General features: G+C 39.4%; 1 protein-coding gene across 4 annotated transcripts in view; it reads left to right on the forward strand.

Annotated features, from left to right (window-relative positions):
* Positions 1–20,065, forward strand: part of mafga (v-maf avian musculoaponeurotic fibrosarcoma oncogene homolog Ga) — a 96,689-nt gene that overhangs the window by 58,485 nt on the left and 18,139 nt on the right. For 3 of the 4 annotated variants that reach the window (XM_072242094.1, XM_072242096.1, XM_072242095.1), the window contains exon 3: positions 493–7,068. In XM_072242094.1, coding sequence (XP_072098195.1) covers positions 493–945 — 453 coding nt within the window. In that variant the 3' untranslated portion in view covers positions 946–7,068. Of the gene's footprint in view, positions 1–492; positions 14,033–15,148; positions 15,195–20,065 lie in introns of those variants that run through there. The other variant, XM_072242097.1, reaches the window with a different exon arrangement.

Genomic DNA, 20,065 nt, shown 5'->3' on the forward strand with positions numbered 1-20,065 from the left:
TTTTAATATTTTCACTTTTTCATCTCCTATGGTTTGAACGATGACTTAATTGAAAGATGTATGTATTTTAATGTGAGTGGCTACTGTCCCTGAGTACCTATCTTTGGTGTAACAACAATGGACGAACTCCATGGGTTTTAAGAGTGAAAACAATTTCTGGTGTTAGAAGATGACCTTGATCGGAAAATCATTATTATATAAATAACTTGTGAAATCAGCAATAATACTTCCATTGTTTGCTATTTTTATGGTGGACTGTAAGCCAGTTCTTAATTGATTTAATACTTGCAATAATTGATAAAAACAGCTAACTCATTAAGTAAAGGTGTATTGAACCATTTAAATGTGGTTAACTTGTGGGACAAAAAGTCCCAACTGGTGAGTCATAATTTCTAGATGCCTTAGTTTTGGGTTGGTTCTGTATTTTGGTTATTCTGTGCTAGTCTTCTGCAGTCTTTCCTCATAATTCTTTTTTCTCCCCCACCCTTGCAGGTGAAGCGGGAGCCAGGTGAAAATGGAGCCAGTCTCACAGATCAGGAGCTTGTCTCGATGTCTGTTCGAGAGCTGAACCAACATCTGAGGGGCCTAACCAAAGAGGAGATCATCCGGCTGAAGCAGCGTCGCAGAACACTCAAAAACCGTGGCTACGCAGCCAGCTGCCGCGTCAAGAGGGTGACTCAGAAAGAGGAGTTGGAGAAGCAGAAGGCCGAGCTTCAGCAGGAGGTGGAGAAGCTGGCATCCGAGAATGCCAGCATGAAATTGGAGCTCGATGCCCTGCGATCCAAGTATGAGGCCTTGCAGAGTTTCGCCAGGACCGTGGCCAGAGGACCCGTCATGCCAGTTAGAGGTCCCATCACCTCTGCCATTGGCCCCATTATGCCAGGCAAAGTGGCTACCACAAGTGTCATCACAATAGTCAAATCCAAAACTGATGCAAGATCTTAGTACATACTGCTCTAGACATAGGCCAGAGCCAAACTAGTCTGTAGTAAAACTGGTTAATTCATGGAATTAAACACAAGGTTTTAATGCTTTCTCCACCACCTACCAAAACAATCATTTGAACTGAATTATTCTACCGAAGTATGCAGGTTGGTGGCAAGTGAACAAGCAAAGTGTTAGTTAAAATAGCCAACCCAGATGGTCATAGCAAACTAAACCTTCGGCTTGGCAGCATAATGTTGAGGGCTTTATTTTTGCACATATCTACACAGGCCTCCAGTTCTAACTGACCATCATGAGGACAATTAATAGAAATCTGTTGTGGTACCCCAAATGAGTGCTCTACATTTTTGTGTGAGTTAAGTGGAGAGAGCTTCGTTTACTTCGAATATCTTGCCACTTGACGCACGTTTACCACAACAAAAGGCCCTTTCAGCCTGACAAGGCTGCAACACCCAATTACAGCCATGTGACCAATTGACCTATGAACCTGTGTGTCTTTGGAATATGGGAGGAAGCCTAGGGGTGAACGTACAAACTCCTTGCAGGCGGCAGCAGCAGAATTGAACCCGGGTTGCTAGCGCTGTAATAGTGTTACGCTTAACACTACGCCACCATGCCATCATATAGATCAACCCCACAGATCCATTAATGCTTTTCATCACTAATTTGAATAAAGTTGACAAAACAAGAAACCTTTTTTTTGGTGCATTTTAAAAGTGACCTCATTAAATGTTTAAATAAACCCCAAAGTTGTGTAGTACAGTAATAGTCAACCAATTAGGTTTGTGACAGTCCGTTAATCCAGAGGGGTGCATATTTATTGGTGTTATTATCTCACATCGAAACCTTGTGGCTAATTTTTGTGCATTGACCAGTCAACAGCTTCTCATATTCATGCACATCTGAACACGGTGTACCGTATCACCATGGAGTAAGGTAGTTCAAATGACCTGTTCATATGGTTAAGTATTCCTTTCTATTCATATGTTACCATTTTTATCTTGACTAATTTAGAGCATAAATTTGAAATTTTGGATTTTAATTTATATTTTTAAAAACATTTTAAGATGCACAGTACTTAAAATCTTCAAGTGGGAGAAGGCAGAATTATGTCCTTTCGTAACTCTGAGCTGCTCCAGCGGCCTTGCATCTGTCTGCCCCAATCTAAGAACGTGAAATGGTCATCTGTACAGTGAGCTTCTCAATCGTTTCAAAAGTGCAGTTTCACTAGGAGCTCTTCCTTTGGATATTTCAAACAGACAGCTTTGGTAACTCTAACCTTGTCGTTTGTAAACTGTTAAATCACAATGTACAGCTGATGACCATCTTGGAGGCAGAAATTGAAATTGAAGTTTGTCATTTTAATGCATTGCTGATTTCAACAAGGAAATGTTTAGTTGTCTTAACTAATGCATATACACTGTGTGGAATTTATAGCAAGTGGATGGACGGATTACCACTAACTTGAAGTGACCTCATTTGCTTGTCCCAGTCCCATTGTCATAGTACCAAAGTGTTTTATGTTGTCTCCTAAAACTTTAGCTGAAGTGGTAATAGAAAAGCAGTAATCCAAGCACCAGAAAGGAAAACACTATTACCTGTTCTTTAGCACTTAAGAGGGATTTGTCCTCTGAATTGTGACTCATTGTTTATTCTGCTGACTACAATCAGCTGCTGTTAGGCCTTCCAACCCTTGAAAATGACTGCTGTGTTGAACCTTTTTGCTGAAACTGCTTTTAAAGAGCAAGTGTGAGTAGAAGGGACTGATTAACCATATGAATGAAAATATATTCAGAGAATCTTTGATAGTAAAAGTTCCTCTTTAGTGTATGTATACAAAGTATCTTTGTCAACATGTAAGGGTATTCGAGTTTAATTTTTATAAGTACACAGATTATCATACGATATTTATATACAAAAAATTCAAAAAAAATTGTTTAATAGCTTTTACAGATGTTTCTAGAGTGGCTTATTGAAATCAATAGCTTTCTAGTGAAGCAGCGTGTTAAGTGAATTCGGGGTGATGTATCTGTGATGTGTTAATATGCAGGTTAGTGTTACTTTACAGTTTAGTTCTGTATTTATTTCTGTGTGAGCACAATGAGGTTTGTGTTGTGTGTGTTTTCTTTCTGTATTTCCTTCACTTCACCTGCTGCACATGTGAATTTACACAAGAATTCGGCCAACTTTAAGGGCGTACGCGAACCTCAAGTTTGGTTCAATCAGCAGTCTTGGCTTCTGAAATATTCTTTGCCCCATTTTAACCCTACCAGAAATATCAAACTCGGCACAGCATCTATTGTTAAGCATTTAAAACCTGAATTCATTCTGTAGTTTTCTTTAAAATGTGAGGGTTAATTTGTGATTAATCTTGAATTCTTTGAGAGTTTTTTTTTGTTGGCTTGTACACTGCAACGGTCTCCAAAAGGTACTCCCTTTGTATTTTCTGAACTTTGCATTAATTTGTGCATACTTACTACCAACACAGACTAAAGGATTTCTTCTTTGGTTGTAGTGAAGTAGAATGTATATTACAAAGATTTGGAAATGCAAAATATATTCAATGTCTCATGTAATTTTATGTTGATTGTGTAATCAAAGGTGCTGTTCAATTGTTGAGTTGTTATTGGAGTTGCTCAGTGTTTGTTGTTGAATGGCTAGCCTAATGTTTGATTGGAAATACAAATCTATTTGGCTAAACTACATATGACTTCGATTTCTCACACACCACAATCTAATTGTGATATTGTAATTGTAAAATCGCTGTTCTTATCGCAATAGTTTAAGTATGAAAGAATTATTTTTTAATTGTCAGAAACAATTTGTACCTGTGCCATGAAGGGCTGTGCAAAGTACTCTCAGCATCTCAACTCTGACTAATCTTTTAAGGACTGAATCCCCGATCATAATAGTTGACCATGAGCTCTTGCGGGCGCATTGAGTGGCAACCTTAAAGTTTCTTTAGCATTTGTCTGATTTTTACGAAGCCGAGTTGCTAGCTCAGCGCTCAACCCAGCACAGGTGGAAAGCGTGCAAGGAGCCAGGACCACTCACCTCGAAGTCCAGTGCAGATACCACGATTCCACTGGCCGGCTCTTGGTTAGTATCCCAATGAAATCAAATAACTTGTACTGAATACATCTGTTAATTTTGTCAAACCTGAAAAATTTTGGAATGCAATAATGCATATGCATCTTATTCTTAAATTTTTATAGTTCATGACAATATTGATTAAAATAGCTCCAAATCTCCACACAGTAGTTCTAAAACATTGCATCCACATTTAGCCCGTGCTCTGTGGACGTCCATTTGAGATGTTGAGCGGTTGGTGCTGAGATGACGCCTGCCTTTGGCCAGCTTTTAGTGCCATGTGTAAATGTTTTGGAAAAATGCATCAGCTGTGTTGTGACTAGTTCATCACCCGTCTACACAGCAACTTACTGCTAGAATTTAAATTTGAGTCGCATCTTCTGAGCATGCCGTTGAGTGTGGAATCGTACGGACAGGTGTTAAGTGACAATAAGTGCATTTGGTTTGAGTTTCTTTTAACACTAACTGTGAAATCGATCAAAACTATCTGATTCTAGAAGCCTTTTAAACTTAAGCGAAGCTACCATTCTTAAAATGGATGCTATTCAATCACAGAGCAGTTTTGAAAGTTGAATTTGAAACAAATGGTACATTTGTATATCTTCCAAGCTTCCAACGGTACCCCCACCCCCAGCCTCCAGAGATTAAAATGGAAGTTTTATCTAAATATGTAGACTACCTGTTTAATTTTCAATCGGGCAAACCTATTTCAAAGCCATTTTGGGAAGTAGAATTATGACGTCAATTGTAATATTTGACTGTGCCTAACCAGCAAGGATTAACTAAGAATTATGTAGTTTCCCACAAGAGGGAATTACAAGTTGGGTAATATTTTTTTAGGAACATGAACAATAATCCTAAAGCAACATTTATTTATATTTGAAGCAGAGTTCTTATACCAGGAAAGAGGAAATTGCACTAGATTACTGTATGGGCTGAAGATTACTTTCTCAAAGGGCTTTTAGAATGCATCAGTTCGACATTTTGAAAGAGAAACTGTTGATTATCAGGAGAACCAGGCGTTCATGATGATGCGTCCAACGCTATGGGAGTTAATAGATGTGGAGTATGACATTGTTTAAAAGAAGTATATTTTTAAAGACATTTTGTAAAGAAGCTAATCAGTATGACACCGGTCGGTAAAAGAATCACTTCTCCCTGACACTTCCCTGAAGGGACACAAATGTAACTGAAGCCTTGTTCTGATTCCCATTCAGATGCTGAAGTGATTTGTTTTTCATTGTTAATGCTCTTGTGACGTTTATTCTGTGAATAGTGTAAGTGCTTGTTTTAGCAAGTGCTTTTGTACGTGAGGTGTGTGGCGTACGTGCGTACGGCTTGGTGATTGTAGTTAAAGTGAGGCTCTTCAAATATGCAAACAGCAATTTGTTTCTAGCACAACAGTGCTGGAATAGTGCCCTACAGATAGCTAGGTGACTACTCATTGTACAAATAATGTATCGATATAAGGGCTAAAGAATTTGTATTACAGGAGTGTGAGTGTCTGTGTGTGTGTGTGTGTGTGTGTATGTCTGTGTTTTATAGTTTTCAAAGTTATAGACTGGAATAAAACAGGCTAAAGGTCAGTTTTGTTAATATATTAGCACAGATAACGAAAAGACATGACTATTGCATTTAAACCCTTTGGTTTGGATCCCACGTGAAATGTTATATTTCGCACTTGCTAATGAGGAATATTTTATTTCTTGCAAAAGCGTAACCGTGTAATGATATTAGACTTGATCAGAAATTATAAAAGCAAAAAAAAATCAAGCTATGAATCTTTGGGTGATTACCGGATGATTTGATTTTCACACAATTATTCAGTTATTTGGGTGTGCTTCCCAACTTTGCAAGCAATTCTGCTCCTCTTTGCTTGCTAATGTTTCGTGGGTTAATGCAACAATGCGACCAGATAAGAGATAAAATATCCTCATTTGCCTTATTTGATGGTCGGCACTCCGGGATGCATATCCAACACCTTGCAGAGAAGTGCTCACGTTTTGGATTTGGTTGGGCAGGTATTTTGTTTTGCTATTGTACTCATTGGCAGAGTGCTGCATTCAGCTTTATATTTGTTACAGCCCTTTGACCAGATGCTGGAAATCTTTAGGATGCATTACCAGCCATTATGGACACAATATTTGGTGATTGCATGTCGCTGGGAAGTTAAACATAAGGAGCTAGTGTAAGAATCAGGAATGTGGAACCTCAAAGTTTTGCTCCTTTGATTATTTAAAATGAAACCCTTTCTCTGGACATGTTTGGGAAGTGAACGTGCATCAGAAGAAAATGCTGCTTTAGATGTTGCTTTTACGTGGGGCTAGTCTAGCTGTAATATTATAGTTTTTTTTTGACAAATTTCTTTGATGTGGCTGCCCATTCTACTCATCTCTGAATCTTTGAAACGTTCATACTTAATGCTGGCTCCTGGATTGATTTTAAAGCTGCTTCAAATTTACTGCCCCTCCATAAGATCCATCTCAATCTTTTGGAGCCTACATATCTCAAATTTGAGAAGTGTAAGTGTGTTAGCTGTAAAACATGCACATCAGTATCAAGGAATGGGTTGTTAGCAAAAGTACCTAGCTGATCAAATTTGTGAAAGGATCCATGTAAAGGGGGAAAAAAAGTTTGGTTTTTACTTCCCAGAAGGATTGTAATCACACCGAAGATTGAATGTTGTGAGGAGATTTACATGCAACCACATGGAGTGATGGGAGATTGTGCAGTATCAGGTAAATTAGGTTATAGCTCTTTTGATGACTTTGCTGCCTGTATCAAATTCTGGCCCAAAGGGTGTAATGAATCACTCTGTTGTCGTACTTTGTATAAAGAGTCCATTTAATAAGTATTTATTACCTAAATTATTGTACTTTATGATCTGTAGATAAGTATGTATTCATAACTGCCATGAAAATTAACTGTATCAGTTTCCATTGGATGCATCATTAATTTATTTCTGTATATACTGTATGTTTGTTGAGATACAGCTTACTTTATTTTGTATATGACCAATAAACACCTTTTAAAGTGATCCAATCTAGTCTACTTGAAGTTCTGTCTTTCATATATGTAGACTTTACTGGAGTATAAATATTTGAAGATGTCACCACAGAGCAGTTTAATTTCCTTATTAAACGCACATTAACAAGCGAAACCAGTTGAAGAGCTGAAGAACATTGGGACCAAGAGAAGGCTGCAGATCCCTTAAGCGGATTTAGCTTTAATAAGATCATGGTTGAACTTTACATCAACTTTGTTTTCCTGGCACCTAGTCGGGTCCTTTGATTACCTCGTCCCTAAAATATCTATGGATCTCAGTCTTGAAGTCACTTTGCAACTTAACCTCCATTATTGCACAGTCCTCTGAGTAAGGAAAACTCTCAATTTCAACACTAAAGGGCTGAATCATAGGCTCTAGAATCTCCTGTTAGGGGAAATCGCTTCAAAGCATCTTTCATGTCAATGGTACCTCAGAATTTTAGAATTGTTCTGAACTCAGAAAATGTAGCCCTTTCTCTCCTTATGGCAGAGCCTATCTTGTGAATTTTGATGTTTGTCATCTGCAGGGACTCAATTTATACTGTGAATGTGACCCTGCCACTGGCCCATATAACTAAAGAATAATTCTGTACACTTGTATCACAATCCCTTTGTGATAACAGCTAACATATCGTGTTTGCTGAACCTGCACATTAGTCTTTTATGTCTTGATTACATCCCAAGTCACTGATTGTATTTATAATTTATCTTTAAAGAAAATGCCCTTCCTGTGGGCGATTATTTACTCCATGTGTCATTTTGCCCAATCATTTAAATGGTCTATATGTTTAGTTTCCTCTAGGTTGACTTTAATGCTTACCTTACCATTTTTGAATAATCACCAAACTGATTTTTCACTCAATTTCCTGATCCAAGTTATTGGTCTAGATAGTAAATAGTTTTGCCCAAGGGAGCATCTTCCTATCCTCAAATAATCCATTTTTTTTGCATGCGGTCTTCGCTCTGTTCGACAATCCTGTCAGTACACCAGTGGTTATGGGAGTCATGACAATAATCCGTGCTCTCTCTTTGAGTGCTTTCTGAATCTTTATGTTTCCCATTCTGATTCCTCCTTGGTTGTCCGTCCAGTTTTGCCATCAAACTCCAGGGGGTATGGCGAACACTTTCTCTGCCATAAAACTATATTGATCTTAGAAAATCACAGCACAATTAGCGAAATCAAATGTTTAATCTTCTTCAGTAGTTGTGCACTGTTAAGTAGTTTTCTCCTTGAATTTCGAGGATCAGCTGGTTACATGTTCCACCAGATGATTTTTTTTTTGAGGTAGAAGCTAAAATCCCAAACTTTGGCGATCAAAATCAACATGCATGTAAGCTGTTAATCCAAAATGTAAGTAATGCTTTTATTTTCATGTCAACTGACGCTGAAGAGTGGTGGAAACCCAAGTGGGAAAAAGAATGTCTATTTAGAAATGTGTACAACCCTGGAGGCAAAATTATTCAGGCGAGTGGTGTCGTGCAGATGAAAAAAGTGGCCTGTCCAGTAGAGCCAAGTGATATTAGGACTTCGATACTGGGGATGTTGCTCTCGGAGAAGATGCTGACATGAATTTATTTATTCTCCCAGTAAATTTGGAGGTTTTTGTGAAAGCAGTGATGTTTTCTTTCAAGAGCTTTGTGATTCCTGCTCTAGGTAGCTCAGATCTTGTGTTTTTAACTCAAAAACATCAGACTAATTGAAAGGAAATCGCAGGATCCCAGGATAACTCGTCTATGTTTAGTTTTACTTTAATGAGGTGCGCAAATATGATGGGGCGTAATGACATATGCCATTCATTTAGTTTTACATAGAACAAATGAAATTAACCAGTCCGGTGACTAGTGGTGTGCCTCAGGGATCTGTACTGGGTCCAATGTTGTTTGTCATATACATTAATGATCTGGATGATGGGGTGGTAAATTGGATGAGTAAGTATGCAGATGGTACTAAGATAGGTGGAGTTATGGATAATGAAGTAGGTTTTCAAAGCTTGCAGAGAGATTTAGGCCAGTTAGAAGAATGGGCCGAAAGATGACAGATAGAGTTTAATGCTGATAAATGTGAGGTGCTACATTTTGGTAGGACTAATCAAAATAGGACATACATGGTAAATGGTAGGGCATTGAAGAATGCAGTAGAACAGAGGGATCTAGGAATAATGGTGCATAGTTCCCTGAAGGTGGAATCTCAAGTGGATAGGGTAGTGAAGAAAGCTTTTGGTATGCTGGCCTTTATAGATCAGAGCATTGAGTATAGGAGTTGGGATGTAATGTTGAAATTGTACAAGGCATTGGTGAGGCCAAATTTGGAGTATTGTGTACAGTTTTGGTCACCGACTTATAGGAAAGATGTCAACAAAATAGAGTGCAGAGAAGATTTACTAGAATGTTACCTGGGTTTCATCTCCGTAAGTTACAGAGAATGGTTGAACAAGTTGGGTCTTTATTCTTTGGAACGTAGAGGGTTGAGGGGGGACTTGATAGAGAGGGGGATAGATAGAGTTGACATGGATAGGCTTTTTACATTTAGACTGGGGGAGATTCAAACAAGAGGACATGAGTGGAGAGTTAAAGGGCAAAAGTTTAGGGGTAACATGAGGGGGAACTTCTTTACTCAGAGAGTGGTAGCTGTGTGGAATAAGCTTCCAGCAGAAGTGGTTGAGGCAGGTTCTATGTTGTCGTTTAAAGTTAAATTGGAGAGCTATATGGACAGGAAAGGAATGGAGGGTTATGGGCTGAGTGGGGCTAGATGAGAGTAAGAGTTCCGCACGGATTAGAAGGGCCAAGATGGCCTGTTTCCGTGCTGTAATTGTTATATGGTTATAACTGCTAATACTTACTAAAACAGTATGTCACTAAAGATCTCAGAAGTCAATTGGAGGGAAGGGATCTTTTTTTTAAGGAAAATTTCCCTTAAGAGTCCCTGGTACATTGAAGGTGAGTGAATTTTATCATCTTATGTTTGTCATCACAGAGAGGCAGCTCCTGAGGTATGGAAAGTGGTCCACATTTTCTGGGGCTGTTCCACAAGTCATTGTAGTCAGAGGGCAATGTTGTGCAGCAGGGGCAGTTTGCTAGCGTGTGTTGTGTTGCCAGATGCTCAGCACAAGGTATGCTTTACTGAAGGTTCTGATGATCGACTGGTACTTGCCCTTCATTTGCCAACAGGTTTGCATACTACAGGGGTTAGTCAGCCTTGGTTCTGGCATGTACTGTTAGCCCTCTTCAGTTTTGAAGGTTAGCTCTAGATCTGCTGGGAATTTGTTGTGGGAACAATACAAAACTGTGGCAAGAAATACTGAAGTGTTTGTGTCAAATAAATATACCTTGTACAAAGTAAAAGAATAAAATTTTAATGACTTGAAGGCATAAATTCAACTTGGAAGTGATGGTAATAGAAGCTATTACTGTGACAAATCTGGGATGAGGGAAGAAATATCCCACTTAAGGTCTACAGATAAGATTGGGGAGAACAGTAAGGAGAGGTGTTACTTTGATGAGATTGCTTCCACGATGAAGTGAAAAACAGTGGGAAGGGGAGTCTCATCACTCATTGGCCTCAGTGACCTCAACTCGCAAATAAAGTGGAATTTATTCCTGAGGGCCTTCCTCAAAGCAAGAGGTAAAGACTAGACAGATTTAGGCAACAAGAATTTAAGACTGGTATGAGTTGTATTTGGCCACTGCAGTAGCAACCAGGAAATGGTAGAATGTGTCAGCACTCTGGTTCATCAACTATAGTGTAAAAGGTTTCAATGAAGCAGTTAATTTTCTTATGAATTGGGATAAACTGATTTCTTTTAGATTTTCATTCAAGCATGTGCTCTAGAAACAGGAAAGCTTGGTGGCCATATTGGATTTACCAGAGGGTAATGAACCATATTTAACTGACAATCTAAAGCCCTTGAAAATTAGTTTCAATCATATCGCCATAATAAATAATATTGTTAATGAGGGAAAAATGGAGAGTTCCCGGAATCAAAATTTTGGAAGGCCTGATTTCTATGTTGAGTCATTTTGTCAATAGTGAAATAGGTAATCCATTAATGAGCAATGATAAAAATAGATTATTGGGAGTTCTTCAGATTAGTTTTAGTTCTTCAAGCTAAAGCACCAGTTTATAAGGTTGCAACATGCTTAAAAGCCCCAACAAAAGAGAAATGTGAAGCTTAAGGTCCTAGCAAGTGATCACCAGTCAAACAGCTTGTCCAAAGTGACTGTAAAACAAGATACTAAAATCAGCATCGCTTCCAAAAGAAATGGGTTTGTGTTGCATGGAAGTCTTGGAAATCTAGACTGCAATCTTGTAGTTGAAGTAAGGAAATAAGTGGAATTACTTCTTTAGCATCAGTGTTTATGATAACATGCCAGAGATCCCAAGGAAATTAAATTTGATTTGACGGTGGATTCTCCCCAAAATCAACATTGTCCAGAAGATGCTAACCTCTGGAAATGTGACTTCTAGACTTTTAGAGTCATTCAATAATGTTGTGGCACGTCAAATGCCACTTTTCATTATCGTCCAAAGCTATAGAATTTCAAGTATCTCAATATGGCACTTTAACATATTTGGATCCAGTAATAGACCTGCTGACTTGGCTGTTCATTCAATTTTTAGCTAACATCCTGCACATTTTCCCAGTGTATATTTTTCAATAAATTCATAGATTTATTTTTTTGAAATGGGTCTGATTGTCGTCACTGCCATCCCCCCCCGCCACCACCGTTTCTCAGCCCAACACCAATTTTATATTGTAAGAAGGAAAAACTAACCATCCTTGGCTGGCAGAATCTTCTTCAGCGCATGCTGATAAAGTGTTATCAGGGCCGGATTTACCATCTTAGCTGGAGGACTGAGTAAACAGCTGTGACTTCTCTGCTCAGCAGGGCCCTCTGGAGGCCACAGGCAAGGCCAACATGTTAAACTGGAAAATTAAGTTATTTTCTTGTAACCTAAGAGGAGCAGCAGTCTTTGTGTCTGAAGTATTTTCAGTGGCCACTTTATTAGGTACCGAATAGTATTCACTGTGTGTATGTTTGTGGTTTTCTGCCGCTGTAGCCCATTCACTTAAAAGTTCGATGTGCTGAGCATTCAGAGAAGTTCTTCTGCAGGTCACTGTTGTAACATGTGGTTATTCAAGTTGCTGTCCCCTTCCAGTCAGTTTGAACCAGTCTCGCCATTCTCCTCTGACCTCCCATTAATAAGGCATCTTCACCCACAGAACTGCTGCTCACTGGATGTTTTTTTCTCTCCCCACACCACTCTCTGTAAACTCTGGGCACTGAGGGTGAGAATTCCGAAAGATCAGTTTCTCAGATGCTGAAACTCACCTGTCTGGCACCAACAATCACCCCCGAGGTCAAAGTCACTTAGATCACATTTCTTCCCTATCCTGATGCTCGGTCTGAACAACAACTGAACCTCTTGACCATGTCTGCATGCTTCTGCGCATTGAGTTGCTGCTGCTTGATTGGCTGATTAGATAATTGCATTAATGTGCAGGTGTAACTAATGAAGTGGCTACAGAGTGTACTGTGCCACTGATTTGGGATAGATCTCATGGGAATTAACACCAGAACAATTTAAGAAGGGAACTGCGCAATCTGGTAGAATGAATAAAACATTAGAAGTGCAGAATAAAATGTCATCCTAAATTGGCTCTTATAAACAGAGAACTCCATGATGTCCTTTTTACTCCACACGTCCTTTTTAAGGTTGGGGAGCTAACCTTGATTATACATGTAATCAATTACATTTGACTTCATCACAAACATTAAATGGGTTTCTCTTTAGTGAAGGGTTTATTGACTAATGATTAACTAGTGAATTACAATGCTGTCAGGCAGTTCCCTTAACATCAATATTCATAGAACAAGATGCCCTTTGTTTAAAATGCTCCATTGTATCTTGGAATAGGTTTCAGATAAAATTAAATTTATTTGCAACAAAATGAGTATGCTATTTCATGTAGGTAAAATATCTGGAGTGTATTTGGGTAGGAGTTTACCACTGGCAAAATGCTGACACGATGCTGGATGCCCCGTTTTAACAGCCCTCTCTGTCGACTAACTACATGGTTCCAGTCAGTTGCTCTGCATTCTGACCTCTCGGTGTATCCACAAGGGCTGATCTTTCTTTCTTTTTTTCTTTCTCTCTCTCTCTCTCTCTCTCTCTCTCTCTCGCATTTTCCTACATCTTCAGGCTCAAATTAAGCCTTGCTTAACTTGAGACAGGTTTAACCGCTCCAGGGCAGGGTGTGGACTTACTTTCAGGGAAGTGAAACCATATTTATAGCCACGAGTTTCAAAACCTTCAACTGGCTTTGTAGTTTTTTTTACATTCAAAACCTCAGTTTAAAAATGGTGGATACTACTAAAATCTGTTAGAATTTTATTTAGTAGCTAGAACTTAATAGAATTTTGTGTTTTTTTTAAAACTAAATTTACTATTTGTTGGAAAATTCTTCTAAAACTTAACCTTTGGCTAAATTCTTAAGAATGAGCTGAGGGACCTTGGGGTCCAAGTTGATAGTTCCCTAAAAGTGGCTACACAGGCTGATTGGGGTGGTTAAACATGCTATATGACTTCTTGCCTTTTTTAAAGTCAATGCCTTGACTAATAGTCAGGAAGTTGTGTTGTGGTTTTATAAAACTCTGGTTAGGCTGCTTCTAGAGTACTGCATTCAGTTTGGTCACCCCATTGTAGGAAGGATGTTGAGGTTTTGGAGGGGGTGTGAAAAAGGTTTAACGGGATGCCGCCTGAGTTAGAGGGCATGTGCTAAAACAAGAGGGTGGACAAATGGGATGTTTTCTCCACCGCAGCAGAGGCTAAGAGGAGATTGAGAGTCATAGATACTGTAGGCAGACGGTATCTTTTGCCCGGGGTGAAATGTCGTAATACCAGAGAGCCTGTATTTATGATCTCCAAGGAGATTCTAATTCCAATGGCAAGGTCAGTGAACTTGTGGCACAAATCAGTACAAAGGGGTATGATTTAGTGGCCATTGCAGAGACATGGTTGCAGGGTGGAGAGGATTGGGAATTAAATATCAAAGGATATCAAGTAATATGGAAGGATAGGCAGGAAGGTAAAGGAGGTGGAGTAATGCTCTTAATTAAAGATGAGATCAGGGCGATAGTGAGAGACGATATAAGATCTAAGGAGCAGAATGTTGAATCCATCTGGGTAGAGATTAGGAAAGGTAAGGAAAAAAATCACTGGTAGGATTTGTCAATTAGCCACCAAATAGTACAGTGGTACAGGCAATAAACAGAAACATCTGAGGCATGTAAGAACGGAACAGTGGTTATCACGGAGAACTTTAACTTGCACACACATTGGGTGAATCAAGTTGGTTGAGGCAGTCTTGAGGGCTTCACAGAATGCATCTGTGATGGCTTTCTTAAACAGCATGTTACTGAACCTACAAGGGAATGTGCTATCTTAGATCTTGTCTTGTGTGATGAGACAAGTAAAATTATTGATCTTGTAGTTAGTGATCACAGTATGATTGAGTTTCTCATACAAATGGGGGGTGCAATAGTTCGATCTAAACCAGTGTATTATGCCTAAACAATGGAGACTAAAATGGGATGAGGGAAGATTTGGCTTGTGTAGACTGGGAACACGGGCTATATGGCAGAACTGCGGAAGACTTTCAAAGAAATTTTTCACAGTGCTCAAGAAAAGTATATACCAGTTGAAAACAAAGATAATAAGGGTGAGGAGAGCCAGCCTTGGATAACTAAGGAAATAAAAGGTGCTGTCAAACTAAATGCTCATGCATACAACATCATCAATTGTAGTGGGAAACTGGAAGATTGGGAAAACTTTAAAAAGCAACAAAGAATCACTAAGTGAGCAATAAAGGAAGGGAAGATATTTTATGGAAGTAAACTAGCACAAAATATAAAAATGGATAGTAAGTTTTTATAATTATATAAAGTGGATAAGGGTGGCTAAAATGAATGTAGGTATCTTGGAAGATAAGAAGGGGAAATTGATATTGGGTAATGGGAAATGGCAGAGACTTTGAATGACTATTTTGTGTTGGTCTTCATGGTGGAGGACACATCTAACATGCCAAGGAGAGATATCATGGATGCAATGGGAGGTGAGTACCTTGATACAATATCTATCACTAAAGGGGTAGTACTAAGCAAAATTGTGGGCCGGAAGATGGGTAAGTCCCCTGGTCCTGATGGAATGCATCCCAGGGTACTGGAAGAAATGGCAGAAGTTATAGCGGAGGCTTTGGTGATAATTTACCAAAATTCTCTGGACTCTGGGCAGATTGGAAGACTGTGAATGTCATGCCACTGTTCAAAAAAGGATGTAGGGAAAAGGCAGGTAACTATAGGCCAGTTAGTTCAACATCTGAAAATGCTTGAAGCTGTCATTAAAGAAGAAATAGTGAGGCATCTGGAAAGAAATAGATCCATCAAGCGGACGCAGCGGGTCCTGTTTGACAAACTTACTGGAGTTCTCTGAGGATATAATGAGCACAGTGGATAGAGGGGAACAGATGGATGTTATTTACTTGGATTTCCAGAAGGCGTTCATTAAGGTGACACATAAAAGACTTATCCATAAGATGGGTAGAGGGATTGAATTTAAGAGCAGGGAGGTTATGCTGCAACTGTACAGGGTACTGATGAGGTCAGACCTGGAGTACAGCATGCATTTCTGGTCTCCTTACTTGCAGAAGGAGATACTGGCTTTGGAGATGGTGTATAGGAAGTTCACCAGGTTGATTCCAGAGATGAGGGAGATAGACTATGAGGAGAGATTGAGTCACCTGGGACTGTACTTGCTGGAATTCAGAAGAATGAGAGGAGATTTACAAAAACATATAAAACTATGAAAGGGATAGATAAGATAAAAGCAGGAAGGTTGTTTCCACAGTTGAGACTAGAACTAGGGGACATAGCCTCAACATTTGTGGGAGTAGATTTAGGATGGAGATGAGGAGAGACTGCTTTTCTTCGAGAGTGATGAATCTGGAATTCTCTGCCCAATGAAGCAGTGAAGGCTACCTCAGTAAATATATTTAAGACAAGATTGGATAGATTTTTGCATAGTAGGTAAATTAAGGGTTATGGGGAAAAGGCAGGTAGATGGAGAGGATTCCATGGCCAGATCAGCTATGATCTTTTTAAATGCCGGAGCAGGCTGGATGGGCCAGATGGCCGACTCCTGCTCCTATTTCTTGTGTTCTTATGAGATATGAGGACCGAGTATTTTGAATGGTGGGTCTGGGGTGATAATAGAGGCTGGCCCAGCACCCCACTGGGGACTTTTAAAAGGCATCTCGGTGGGCACATGAATGAGAAAAATGAAACTCTGTAGACATTGTGTAGGCAGAAGAGATTCATTTAGTTGGCCATTTGATTTCTAATTTCGTGGTCTGGCACAACATTGTGGGCTGAACAGTCTGTTCCTGTGTTGTACTGTACTGTTCTATGTTTTTCTTTGTTAATTAGTGTTGAATAGCCAGGAATCTAGTTATTGTCAAGCTAAGTTTATACATGAAGTTTATGTGTGGATTTCAGATGATGTGGCACATCATTTTACATTAATAGTATAATATAAATCCTTTTGGTGCTGTTGTTAATTTAATCATTGTAAATGCCTGGACTCTATTGCTAATAAATCAAACGAATTTGTTTCTTTCAGTTCCCACATTGCTAGCACTTCCTTGAGCAGAATAGACATACACTTCCAGCCGTACAAGGTCTGAGCCTGTTTTATGTTGTGAAGAAATTAAATGCCAGCTTTCTGATTTTTGCCTGATGGGGAAGAAAATAACATCAATGAGCAAGGGTTTGGTACATCAGTTCTAATGAAACTGGTGCTCAAATGTCTTTCTTACAACACCTCGTCTCACCCTGTCTCTTGTCAAGATGCCATCCCTTTCTTTTGGTTCCTCTACCTCCTGCTTTATTTGCTCTCCAGGCGAGGCCTTCCATTCCAGGATGTCTGAAATATCCTCGATTTTTTTTCAGGAAACCTAGCTTCCTTTCTACTCTGGTTGATGGAGCCTTCTCTCAATTTCCCTGTTTACCCCTTCTACTCTCACTCCACCTCCCTCCAGAGCTTGAGTTCCCTTTGATCTCTGGTCTTCAGCACAATATCCTTTGCCATTTTCAACAGCTGGCATGGGATCCCACCAGTAATTGCATTTTGCTCTCCACAATCCTTTTTGACTTCTGCAGGGACTATCTGCTCATCCTTCCCTGAATCAAAGGCACCTTCCCTTGCAACTGTAGGAGATGGAATGTTTATTTCTGCACCACCTCCTTCATCGGCGTCCAGAGACCTCTCCAGGTGCCCCCGATGAGGCCTCCTCTAGACACGAAACCACTTTGCAAAGCACTCTCATTCTTCTGTAAAGGCCATCCTAAGTTTCCTGTTGCACACCATTTGAACTTCCTTTCCCTTTCCTGCACCTAACCCGACCACCTTCATTGCCAGAGTTAAGACAGACACAAACTAGAACAACAGAATCGGAATCAGAAATGGCAAAAAAATTATGCAGATGCTGGAAATCCAAGATGAAGTCTGGATGAAGGTTCTTGGCCGGAAACATTGAATGTTTACTCTTATAAACTGTTTCCATAAATGCTGTCTGGCCTGCTGAATTCCTCCAGCTTTTTGTGAGAATTAGAGTCAGGTTAATTTTTGCCGACGTACATCATTAAAATTTGGTGTTTTGCAGTCGCAGTACAGTGCAATGTATAAAGCATGCTATAAATTTTAAGAAATATGAAATATATTTAATTTGATATACATCTCAAATTAAATATGTAAATAAAATTTAAAAAGTAGTACAAAAAGAGCAAAATTATGAAGGGAGTGCTTTAGATTCATGATCTTTTAAGATATCTGATGGTGGAGGGGAAGAAGCTGTTCCTAAAATGGGTGTGTCTTCAAGCTCCTGTACCCCTTCTCTAGTAGCAATGAGAAAAGGGCATGTCCTACTGGGTGGGGGTCCTTAACGATGGATCGCATCTTCCATCTGTCACCCATTTGCCTCTGCCTCGAAACTCCTCCCCATCTGTCTATCATACCTCACTGCTACTCAATCCACCTCTCACCTACCGGTCTGTCTCAGTCCCCTCCTTCTCTTTAGACCAATTACCTTTGGCCCATCATGCCTATTCCACCCAAAATGTTTAGGTTAAACAAATAAGCATGTAACAGTGTAAGCCCATGCTAATTTTAACTACTGGGAATATATTAACCTGGGACCATTCCACAATTTCTCATTGCCAATGTGCCCTTTTACACTATTGGTCACAGAAACAGGCTCTTTGGGCTAACCAGTTCACACCAGCCTGGCCTTCTGCCCTGTCCCATCTACCTGCACCCAGACAACATCTCTTCAAACCACTCCCATCTCTGAATTTATCCCAACTTTTTAATGTTATATTAAGTCTTATTTATTTTATGTGTACAGTAAAACAATATTACAAAAAATAAGAGACATCTTGGGAATCAAAGTTGGCGGTGAGAACATCAATAATTTCAGATATGCAGATGACACTGTGTTAATTGCAAGTACGGACGAAGAACTACAAAACTTAATTGATATAGTTGTTGAAGAAAGTGCAAAAATGGGTCTATCTATCAATTGCAAAAAGACGATGTATGGTGATATCCAAAAAGAAGGAGAATCCTATCTGCAGGCTGAGAATAAATGGGGAAGACATAAAACAAGTACGAAACTTTTGCTACTTAGGAAGCTGGGTGACATCAGATAGCAGGTGCGACATGGACATCAAAAGAAGAATAGGGATAGCAAAAGACACCCTTATGAGAATGAAGAGTATACTGACCAATACCAAAATGACAATCCACCTCAGAGTACTGAAATGTTACGTTAATTCAGTTATGTTATATGGCTCAGAATATTGGACAATATCTAGTAACATGAGGAAATGAATTGAAGCAGCAGAGATGTGGTTTTTGAGGAAGATGCAAAGAATATCATGGACGAAACGAATATCTAATGAGGATGTCAAGAACAGAGCAAACACAAAAAGCGAAATAATGTATGAGATCATGAAAAGGCAACGTAACTTCAGTGAACATGTAATTCGGAAAGAGGAGTTAGAATGCATGGTAATTATGGGAAAGGTTGAAGCAAGAGGAAGACGAAGATAAATGATGATGGAGACAGCAGCCAGAGAACTGGAAATGAATACCAATGAATTGATCCACTTGACCTGAAACAGGAGTGTGTGGGCCATGGCAGTCAAAGCTCAAACTGGGGCATGGCACCTGATGATGATGATTAAATCTTAGTGTACTGTACCACTTGATGCTATCAACTTGTTCCACTAGATCTCTAGTTCTAGTCTCACCCATCCCAAGGGGGAAAAGCCTATATGGATTCATCTTGACTATACCCCTCATAATTTTGTAGACCTCTACAAGATCTCCATGCATTCTTCTATGCTCCCGGGAATGAAGTCCTAACCTGCTCAACTTTTCCTTACAACTGAGGTCCTCAAGTCCAGGCAACATCCTTGTAAAGCTCTGCATTCTTTTGAGCTTATTGATATCCTTCCTGTATTGATGGAAGTAATTTACTATACATCTTTATTACTGTTATAACCATGCCAACCCCATTCATTATGTGAGTGTCAGGGGGAACTAAAAGGATCGGTTTCTTATTGCCCAACAATTTCCTTGTCTCTGAAGGAATTTCTAGGTGGTTAGTTTTATGGGCTAGTTCTTAATTATGAAAATTGTGGAATGTCTACTTAAATGAAACATTCTTTTGTTTGTCTTCTACAAAGCATGATGTAAGAGTAAAACTACTGAGAGAGTGTGAAGCTCTGCCAATCCTGAGTGGTTCTGGGGAAATGTTGACTTGAAGGATTGGGTCTTTTGTTCCCTCTTGATTCTATGTCGAATCACAATCATGTTTATTATCACCAGCATGCGTCATGAAATTTGTTAACTTCAGCAGCAGCAGCA

This window comes from Mobula birostris, chromosome 24 (assembly GCF_030028105.1).
Source record: "Mobula birostris isolate sMobBir1 chromosome 24, sMobBir1.hap1, whole genome shotgun sequence".
NCBI classification, from domain to species: domain Eukaryota; kingdom Metazoa; phylum Chordata; class Chondrichthyes; order Myliobatiformes; family Myliobatidae; genus Mobula; species Mobula birostris.